The sequence below is a fragment of the Siphateles boraxobius genome, unplaced genomic scaffold, assembly GCF_051911475.1.
Source record: "Siphateles boraxobius isolate OS27281-9 unplaced genomic scaffold, OSU_SipBor_1 41, whole genome shotgun sequence".
NCBI classification, from domain to species: domain Eukaryota; kingdom Metazoa; phylum Chordata; class Actinopteri; order Cypriniformes; family Leuciscidae; genus Siphateles; species Siphateles boraxobius.
Window position 1 is genome coordinate 42,193,947 of NW_027509042.1, and position 11,054 is coordinate 42,205,000.

Below are 11,054 nucleotides of genomic sequence, written 5' to 3' on the forward strand. Positions count from 1 at the left end.
GGAGCGTCTGAACAGCAGAACTACACCTTCACAAATACACCTTTACTTTTTGTCTGATCCAGTGATGCTGGTTTTGCATCGAGTCAGGTTGAGATTATTAATAACCCTGTGACCGTCTGGATGATGATGAGGCTTTTGAATATCTGTTTTCTGTAATGGGCTGGTCAGGCATCGTGTGCATGAGGCTCGATCGATATTAAAAGAACAGAGGTTGTCATCACAATCTCTGCACTTCCCGAGTAACATAAGTAACTTCCTGAAGAAACACAAAAAGAGGAAGAACATAAATATCATTGTTGGGAATTATTCGACAGAAAGGCCTTGCATAGCTGCTTATCTCCTGACTATAACAAGAGAATAACTTGAGTTTTCAGGTTTAATACTGGAGTTCTGTGGGAAACGAGAGGGACTGAGGATTAAGTGCTTCGGATCCTGTTCTGAGGATTAGTTGGAAATGAAAGCAGATGAGATGGTCAGTACGGAGTTGCAGTAATAGAAAATGTACAAACTCTGAAACTGGAGTTTAACTTGAAATTGGTTAGCCAAGTAATTGTCATTACAAGGAATTTGTTATATTAAATTGTTCCCCTTATTATATGTAATAAGTTACACAAGTTACATTTTCTATTTTCATTTTCACTTTTGTTTCCAGTATGATTTAACAAACATATGCACATCATTACAAAACAACCACCAAAGGATCATATATATATTATGTGTGTATATATATATATATATATATATATATATATATATATATATATATATAAATATCACAGTTTGCTTAAATAGTAAGCAGCACAACAATATTTTCAACATTGATAATAATCAGAAATGTTTCTTGACCGGCATATTAGAATGATTCCTGAAGGATCAAGGATTTAAATTTGTAATATATTTCACATTTATACTGTATTATTGTGATCATTATATGGTCAATCTTCTTTTAAAAACATAAAAATAATCTTACCGACTCACTCCATGAATCAACTGCTACAAACATGAATGAAAACTCAAACTGAATGATGTCTAAATGATGTGAAAATAATATACTTATTTTTTGGTTGCCTTGTGATCTATAGTACATTTTTGAGTTTTGACTCTCCACTTTGATCCGTTATAGAACCAATCCTTGTTTCCCAGATGAATACCATGTTCTGTAAACCTCATCATGTACACCTCTATGGGATTTTCTTCTCCAGACCTGAAGACAGGAAGTTCATGTGTGCTCCTTTAAACCGTTCTGGAGCCTTTCATTTTCTGAACAACAGGAAGTCCGACCCCCATACCCCCCCCCCCCCCCATACCCCCCCCCCCCCCAATTGAGGCCTGTACTGAGGAAAACAGTCCCGCTTTAGAGACAGTCGCCCCAAAAACTATAAAGACACTAAAGTCCCACTTGAATCACTGCATTAGATAAGAAAATACTAAGTATGAATTATGCATACAGTTTTTATTAATAAATAGCAATAAAAACAGTAATAATACATTAATAATCACATAACGTGAAACAAAACAAAACAAAACAGTGTACATTATGAATATAAAAATAATAATCATAATATTCAATCATTGTTGTTGCTGTTGTTATTCATAATGCATATTTTTATGCATATAATTCTATTTTGGTTAATTTTTCCTTTTAATAAAACTAATTAATTTGGTTCTATATATCATGTAACCTATTGTACATAAAAATTCCAAAAGTATCATTCATAAAAAATTCTAAATTCTAAATTTGTAAGGTACAACTGAAGCCTTCCCCATCTCTCCATACGACATATTGGATTAAATGTAATCCCAGATCGTTGTCTCTCGCTCGGTCATGCATGCTCGCTGAGGCGGAGAGATAATCTGCAAACAGCTGGAGAGGAGAAACACTGAAATGTCAGCAGATTATATTCATGTTTCTCTGCAGGCCTCTGAAAACACATGTGCATATGATTATTACTGTAAATGTCATGGTATTTTCTGTGTCTTTCAGGTATAGGCTGGAGTCTACGCATCTCCATGGTTGGTGTAATGATGCAAAACAGGATGTGACATCAGCCTTCACGTCTTCTGCTCGTGTGGTTTGGGCATGAGTGAGAAGCCCCGCCCTCATTCGCCCAGCTGACCAATCAGAATGTTTGAGGTGAAGCCCATGAGCGTTGAGAAGAAGGACACAGCTGCGGGAACAGGTGTGTGTGTGTGTGTGTGTGTGTGTGTGTGTGTGTGTGTGTGTGTGTGTGTGTGTGTGTGTGTGTGTGTGTGTGTGTGTGTGTGTGTGTGTGTGTGTGTGTGTGTGTGTGTGTGTGTGTGTGTGTGTGTGTGTGTGTGTGTGTGTGTGAGACACCGAAAGAGGAAGTCATATCAGGCTGAGTTACTACAGTAAACTGCTCCACTGAACCACATATTCACCGAACCGGAAATATGTTACAGAGCAACAAAAAGAGGAAGATAGGGAAATTAAACTTAAAGGGCTCATGACACGATAAAAATCAAATGTGCCTCGATCTTTTGACATATTAGAGGTCTTTGTACCAGAAAGAGATGTTGCTGAATTTAACAGCACATGAATTAAAAAGAAAAAACTATGTGTATTAGGGGTGGACGATATCTCGATATTTAAAATATATCGAGATATTTTTTAAACACGATGTGGATTTTGACATATCGTATATATCGATATATTGTTTATATTTAATTCTGATTTCGCCGCTTTGTCTTCTTTGCGCTGTGCTCGCCCCCGCCTCCTTGCTTTTGTTCCCCCTCCCCTCGCGTGTTGTCTCATTCAACATGGCGGCGCCCGCAACTAGCCCGGAGGCTACAGAACTCGTCTAAAAAGATCGTCTTAAATGCTGTCTTACATGCACTTCTTGAGGCACCCACGCACACTAGCAAACACACGCAAGGTCTCTCGCTCTCTCTCCCTATCTGCCGTGCGCACGCTACACGGTTTGAACCAAACTTTGAACATTCACACAGCCTTTCGAAAACGATACATTTCCCGGCACATGTTATTAAAAAGGATGACAATCCCGGTAAAACGGGACAGGTGGCAATTATTTTTGTATACAGCAATTAATTTGTATACAATTATTATTTTTGTATACAGGGATTTTTTTTTTTAAATGTCGCAGAAGCACTTTGGACTACATGAACTTCCTACCTCTTTGCACTCCAATAAAAAAAAAGACTGTGGTATTTGGCATATTTGTTTTTGCATTAGTTTTTGTTGGGTTATTTTTCCTGTAAAGATATCGAGATATATATCGTATATCGAGATATAGCAAAATATATCGAGATATATTTTTTGCTCCGTATCGCCCAGCCCTAATGTGTATGGATAAATCATTTATAATACTGCAATATTCCATAAAAAAACAAAGATTTCATAGTGACTTTAACCTGTGTTTAAACAGCTCGCTTGTATCTCTGTACAGACTTTAGAAGAATCCCAGCGGTTTTCATTCTTAATGGCGTCCCAGATCGCGTCTGAGGATTATATGTTTGTTCGGAGCGTTTGACTGCAGATTGTTGTGTAAAACAATCAGTGTAACAATCAGAGGCACAGTGTAATGGAGACTTCGCAATGAAACATTTATTGAAAGAAGACACAGACAACTGTATTGGATCTGACAGCATGTTTAAAACACTTATTCCTGTGCAATAGTTTTCTTATGCAATGATATTAGCCAATCATAACAGTGGCCATTTACTGACAAGCCAGAGCTTTTCAGAGAGAGGGTCAGAATGAGGGTTGAAAATATAAAATAAACATTTTTGCAAATACTTATATTCTCAAAGACTTATGTTCTCAAGGAACATATTGAAATAACAATAAAAATCCATATAATTTCCACTTTAATTTTAAAATCAATGCAACATTTCCAACCTGTCCAATATATGATATGAGAATTTTTCATTGATAGTGGTTTCGCTGGTTGACATTGATTGTCATTGTTATATTGTGTATTTTTGTCTTCTGTTGTTCAGACTGAATGTGTGTACTTGAATGTTTACCATTATTGTAGTATAAAGTGTGTCATGTAATTGCTCTCTAATGAGTTATTTCAGGGTAAATTTAGCATCTGGGATTGTCAGATTTAATTACTTGTTGATTTTACCACGGAACATATTTTCACCCCGTCCATCAGTTTGAAACAATGAGTGAATTACTAATTATGTTGTGGCATCATTTCTTTCCACCGCAAAAAGGATGATTTAGACAAATTTACAGCTCAAATGGAAGCTTTTTAACTAAAGACTTCATATACATGTTGCACCAGAAATAATCTTTACATTTCTGTTTTTAAGCAGTTTATGCCATACTTAAGTATAATTATTAATATGATTATTTATTAACATTATTATATACACAATTATCTGTATAAAATATAGTATATGTATATATATAAATATATAATATATATAAATATATATATATATATATAATTATATAAATTATATAATATATAATATAAAAGTATTGTTAATTGTATTATAATGATTAATTATTAACAATTATGCTAAGTAACATTTGTAGTCATTCATGAACATGAGTTTTTAAAAATAATTTTTACTCACAATTAGATATTTCTACCCAATAAAATACTTTAGTACTTGACATAACTAGGAAAATGTATATTCTTCTTAAAATGTCCATGACTTCCAGGTTTAACCAGACTGAGAGAAATAAAAATGATAGTTGTTGAGGGAACAAATTAAAATAATGAATAAACATGTTTTCTAGCTTATTTAAAAAGTTGTTGTGTGTCATTTTCAATAGTTTTAAACCCATCTTGCGGGTGCCGCCCTGGTTGAGAACCTTCTCTAGAATGATTGCAGACACAGCCATAGTTAATTTTTATTAATTTTCAAGAAACTGATGTAGTAATTGACCTGAAAGCACATCATACTTTTAATTATAAATGATAAATTAACTTCTATAATATTGGGATTCTTTGGAAGTAGATGCTGAGCGGCGGATGGTAAAACACAAGGTTTGGTCCACATACACATTCCTGAACTGTGCAGAACAAGTTTCTGATCCGCCGATAGGCATCACTGACGTGTAAACGTGGATGGTCATTTGCTGTGACATCTAGGGATTGGTCAGGAGGATGGCACAGAAAAACATGATACAGAATATTTATGCAATGCTTCCTCATCGCAGACTAATGAACTAGTCGTTTAGTAAATCCATTGAGTAATTAATTATGACAATTTCATGTTTTGCACATTCTTCAATCCGCCACAAAGTTGCAGAAGTTTCAAACGGTCTGTGGAGGGAATATCGAGTTCTGAAAGTAATTTTTTTATCTCCACAGATCAAGGTAATTATGATTCCTCATAATTAAAACCAAGTGTATCCTGACTTGAACGAACAGCAGATTCAAAATGTGCAACCGTGTTTCTCCTGACCTGTGAAGTTCACTGAACCCCTGATTGAATCCGAGTTTTGTGTGTGTGTCATGTAGATGAGGGCAGTAAGGTGTGTGACGGGGGTGTCAGCAGGGATTCGCTGTATCTCTACGAGGGTCAGGACTGGGTCATCTCCCCCTCCTGTTCTCCAGAGGAACCCAGCGCCATCTCACCCATGCTGGCTGAGGAAACTTTCCGCTACATGAGTAAGTCACTCTGAGTGTGTGTGTGCAGCAGACAAACACGTGTGCATGACTGTTCGGCTGCTATGTCTGTCAGGATTGCCATTGTCTTGGAAGCTAACCGCTAGTGATCTTCAGGCATTTTTTGTTCACGTTTTGTTTTTTACGAATTTTTTACTTCATTGGAATGGTACGAAACTTGGTAAAGTTTTTGCCATTTTCTTGTGTGAACACAAACAAAGTAAAAAACCATGGACATGATTCAAAAAGGTTAGATGGCCTGATTAAAATAGTCACACTTGGTCAAAAATGACTGCATTGTAAATGAATGGGAATCGAATTTCATCTAGTGGCAACGTTTGGTCCTGCACCCAAATAAGATTGTACTGGAAGCTCATTTTCTGAGACATCCTCAAATTTGGAACATAACTTTAGATTATGGCTTTGATTTACTCGCAGTTTTAGAGCAAAACATGTTTTGGAAAAATATATATTTCATATAAAAATTAAAAATGGTATTTCTGTGCATTTTTCAGAACAATAAACTCTTATACTTTTAAACATTAAGTTATTTTTATTTTATTTTTTCACTTTTTTCACTTCAGCAATAATCTGCCAAGTTTCTTCTTTCTTCAAACTAAAGTCTGTGCTCTAAAGCATTTAAGATTTAACATTTAAGAAATTTCATTTTGGTCTATGCTCAAATCCGCGGGTCCTTAAAAAGTCTTAAATTAGATTTTAAAAATTTAAGGCCATAAAAAGTCTTAAAAAGTCTTATTTTTACTAATGAAAGGTCCTAAATTTTCGATGGCAATTTGACTTAGACATATCTAAATGTTTTCCAAATTAAAACTGTCTAAAAAAAGTGTACTTTTTTATTTATTATTCGTTCTTTGTGGATTTGCTTGTTCACGTGACATTTCGCGTCACATTCGCGCCAGCATTACGTCTGTCTCCTGCACGTGAAACAGCAGGAGAGGAGAGGAAAGCTGGTTAATTTCAGTTCAATTGTAAGTTCATTCTTTATGTGTGTAGTGGTGTGCGATGTGTATTGTCTATTATGATATTGTAATCATTGTTTTATTGTAACGTTAACTGTACGAGGGCGCACAGCGAGCTGACATGCATTGTCTCTCATGCTTGCTTTCACTGCGTGACGTGTCAGTGCAGTTATAGGTATATTCTCTAAAAGACGTATAAAGTTTTTGTATTTTATCATATGCTGTTATCATACAATATCACATCAGCAAGAGGGCTGTTTTCCCGTGCACAATAGCAAATATGGTATTTATTTTATATAACAGTTAACTTAAATTAACATTGTGAGTTACATTTTATAAACAATATTGTTTGTTTTCCCTTTATTTAGCTGACGAGAATTTCAAATTGAAACAGTAGCAGAGTCTTAATGCAAAAGACAACGATGATTTCTTGACTGAAATCCGCGTATTGAATGAATCATTTTAACGATTCAATGAACAATCACTTGCACTTCCTGAATGAATCAGCCGTTTGAACAAATCGGTTGAATGAATGACTCCCTGAGACTTGCCGCCGACTACTGGCGGGTTTAGTTTCACTTTTAAAGTACCCTGTAATTAAAATGTTACAATTAGAAATCAGTTCATATTTAAATATTGAATGAAGAATTGAATATCTCTAACAGCTTTATTTATGCAATTGTAAATGGAGTGAAAATATATTAATGCCAGTTCTGCTGCTTCTGTGTCTCCTCTGCACTGCAAAGATGGATTTTGATTTAATGATTTAATTTAACTGGTAACAGTGGTATTGTGTTATTATTCTATAAAATTTGATTTGAATGTTAGAATTTGACATAAAAGGTGATGCATACCTCTAAGTAAAAAAAAAAAAGTCCATATATGGGTGAAAATGCCCCTGGAACTCAATTTAAGGTAGCAAATATTGTCCTTTAATAAAAAATGCTAATTTCGTTCACTGCTGTGAACTGACCACTGCATAGAATATGAAAAATATATATATCTTCGTGAGTCAGCTGTCAACAACAGGCCTAAACCAGCCATGGTACCAGTACACAAACACAATATAAATATCATCTAATTATCAACACAACTTTGAAAATATTGAGACATATTTTTGTCAATATTGCGCATCCCTAATGTAAGGTATTAAATTTGATTTCTTCAGGTCTTAAAAAGGTCTAAAAAAGCCTTAAATTTTACTTTAAAATTGTGCAGATACCCTGTCAAATCGTTGTTAACAGGTAATAAATGGATTATAACTGCTTCATAAATATAATTTGGTACCATAAAATCCCCTAAAAATACAAAATATGAAATAAAAATCATTATCGTACATTATTATTGTTGTACAGTTTGTTTCTCCTAGAGTTTTATAATTCATTTAAAAAGAGTAAATTATTCATGTTGTCCTTACTCCTTAGAAGATTTCAACCTTTTAAAAAGGATCGTTTACATGAGTTTCTAGAACAAACCGATTCCTTAAAATCAATCAAACTTTCCAATGTTACATATGGCAGAGAGGGAACTTTAGGACGTGTTTTTTTTTTTACTTCAACTCTGTTATAAAGCTGTGTGTGACACAAAGTAAATTTTATTACTTAATACTTACTGTATTACTTATTACCTGTAATACTTATATGGTATCCGAATAATTATTTTATAGTTGCTTTGTATCGGGACACCTCGGGGGAAGTGGCTGTTACTGGCAAATCTACATGATCTCAAATCAACAGAGCTGAAACGTGTAGTTAAGTTAGTTGCATTGCTTCGATGGCCCCACACGGTTGCGCATGTGCTTGTGTGTGTGTGTGTGTGTGTGTGTGTGTGTGTGTGTGTGTGTGTGTGTGTGTGTGTGTGTGTGTGTGTGTGTGTGTGTGTGTGTGTGTGTGTGTGTGTGCGCCCGTCCCTGGCAAGGGCACAGGAATTCAGTGGTCAGGTCTCTTAAGTGCAGCTGACAGCGTCACGGGTTTGGGGGGGAGAGGGGCAGATGGATGGATGATGAATAGAGAGAGAAGAGGTCATGCCGGTGCTAAACCTACAATATGAGGAGCTCTATGATCAATGCGCTGCAGAAGGTGAGACGATATCGACATTTGTACATGCTCTCATAAAGAGGTGTGTGTGTGAGCGTGTTGTTTTATTTTTAAGTATTGTGCTGCTTACAGACACTACAGGACTTCTGGCAATTCAAGGTCATCTATAACGGACAGGGCATGTGGGGTGAACTGTGTGTTTCTGACAGTATGAATGCAGTATGTGTTGTGTCCGTCTGTTTGCATGGTTGCATGCAGGCATTGTTAAATGCTTCCTTTGAATTGTTGTGGCAGTTTTGTTGAGGGTGTGTGCTGGCTCGATTCTGCAGTGTGAGAGCTCGCGTATCTCTGCGTCTCTGAGATCAGCGTGTGCTGATGTCATCTTCAAGAGTTCATGTTGTGCTGATGTCATCTTAAGCTGACCGGCATGTGACATGCTTTGTGTGTTTCCTGCAGATTTAAACGTGTCCTTACTACATACTAAATTAGCTCTGGTTTAAAACCTATTGAGCCTACATTTATGGAAGTTGCTGTCATAAAACCTCAGAAATAGCCAACAATGGAAATGCAAGGGAGACTCAACTTAGTTGATTTAAATGGAGTTTAACGTTAGCAACACTTAATGTTTAATTTTTTTATTTTTTTTTGCACTTAGCTTACACAGATACATTCATTGTCTTTAAATTGCACATTGTTTGTATTTCAACACTGGCCAGGATATGGAATAACAATTTTGTAAACAATGGGTTAAAATACATATTTTTTTAGTATTTGTTTTTTTCATCCGATTAATCAAATAAGTTTTAAGTCTATTGTTTCAAAGCAGCTTTAAATAAAAGCATGTTAATGTTTTTAATATTTTAATCTTCATTAAGTATTTGTTATAATATTACAAATCTAGCAGTTGATAGAGATTTGCTATATAGTATATATAGGTCTGTGCAATAATATAGTTTACAAATTGCGAAGATATAAATATTCACGGTGCCAATAATTAATAATCATAGAAATAATCAACAGATTAATCGATTTATTTAAACAGTTGTTAGTTACAGGTCTGCATGCAATAGTCGTTGAAATAATCTATTTTTATTTATGCTGAACACATTTTTTTGTTATTGATACTTTTCATATGCATTTTTTAAATGCAAATTTTATCTAAATTTCTCTCACTTCGTTTTTTGCACCGAAATTTCCGCAGTGTTTGTCCTTTCGATGAAGGATGTGTGTGATGCCAAATAAACGTACAAACTTCATGTCGAGAGTGCAAACGTACAAACTTCATGTCGAGAGCACTCCTGTGATGACTTGAAATTCTGCTCACTAAGTTTTGAAACCGTTTTTTAAATGTCTAATGTGACTGTATCTTTAACTACACATCAGAGATGTCTCAGGCCGGAAGTTAGAGCAGAGCTGACGATCTCCTAACACACCCCGTCCACTAACCCTAACCTCACTACATCTTTAAACTCCACCCTAGATAATAGCTAACCTCACCCCACCACTAACCCTACCATTAATGAGGCTATAATCTCCAGTCTGAGACAGCTGGGCTGGTGCAGCTGTCCTGAAACAGCCATGATCTGTGGCTCTGCTGTTGCATACTATTGAAACATCAGGTCAGTGGGTTCATCGATAAACCATGTAGAGCACTAATGAGTGAGGGTGTGAGGGTTTAGCTCTGAAAAGAAGAGCACACAGCCAGAGTCCTGCGGAGACTTGCTGCCCTAGTTCCTCCCAGCTGGATGATGATGCGATACTAAGAATAACCTGAGAAGGGGCAGATGGAGGCTATTTCAGGTTATAAACGGAGGGCTGAACATGAGAGTGCATGAACAAGAGCTCAATGTCATATTTATAGGGCGACAGACATAATAGAAGATCCTAGTACACCATTTACTAAGGTCTTGATGAAAATTGAACATTTATTTCATAACCAACGTAGTGTTTGTGTAGTGAGATGAGTGCAAAACCATGGATAGTTTTAAGTAATGTAAGACTATATAAACAGTATTGCTGCTATTGCAGGTGCATATATAAAAAAAACTCACTAGACTATATTGAATGAATCAATCAACTAGCAATTTTCACAAAAATACCATAGCCATTACAGTACATTTTTTGTATTGGAGATCAGCCAATGTAGAATGTGCGTATGCTATTAAAGCTTATCTAATTAAATCAATTTAAAGTCAAATCAGATTCCTTTTATATCTGTAATAGGCAATATTTTAGTATTATGTAGGCCTATGTACTGTTATTTTATACATTTCAGTTTTAATTTGAATTTGAAAGTGTGTTAATAATTTTATGTGGTTTTGTCATTTTTAATTATTTTTAATATTTTTGTTTAGCTGTATTTTTATTTCAACTGTTCGCTAATTTTAGCACTTTAACTTAAACTTAACAAAATAACTAACTGCATTAAA

At 35.3% G+C, this 11,054-nt stretch overlaps 1 protein-coding gene across 10 annotated transcripts in view; it reads left to right on the plus strand.

Annotated features, from left to right (window-relative positions):
* Positions 1-11,054, plus strand: part of trak2 (trafficking protein, kinesin binding 2) — a 30,699-nt gene that overhangs the window by 1,470 nt on the left and 18,175 nt on the right. For 4 of the 10 annotated variants that reach the window (XR_013193072.1, XR_013193071.1, XM_077199764.1 and 1 more), the window contains exons 2-3: positions 1,985-2,180; positions 5,463-5,612. Coding sequence is in view for 6 of the 10 variants with exons in the window: in XM_077199764.1 (XP_077055879.1) it covers positions 2,126-2,180; positions 5,463-5,612 (205 nt within the window). In the remaining 4 variants the exon portion in view is untranslated. Of the gene's footprint in view, positions 1-228; positions 473-1,984; positions 2,181-5,462; positions 5,613-8,511; positions 8,668-11,054 lie in introns of those variants that run through there. The other 6 variants (XM_077199766.1, XM_077199769.1, XM_077199767.1 and 3 more) reach the window with 6 other exon arrangements.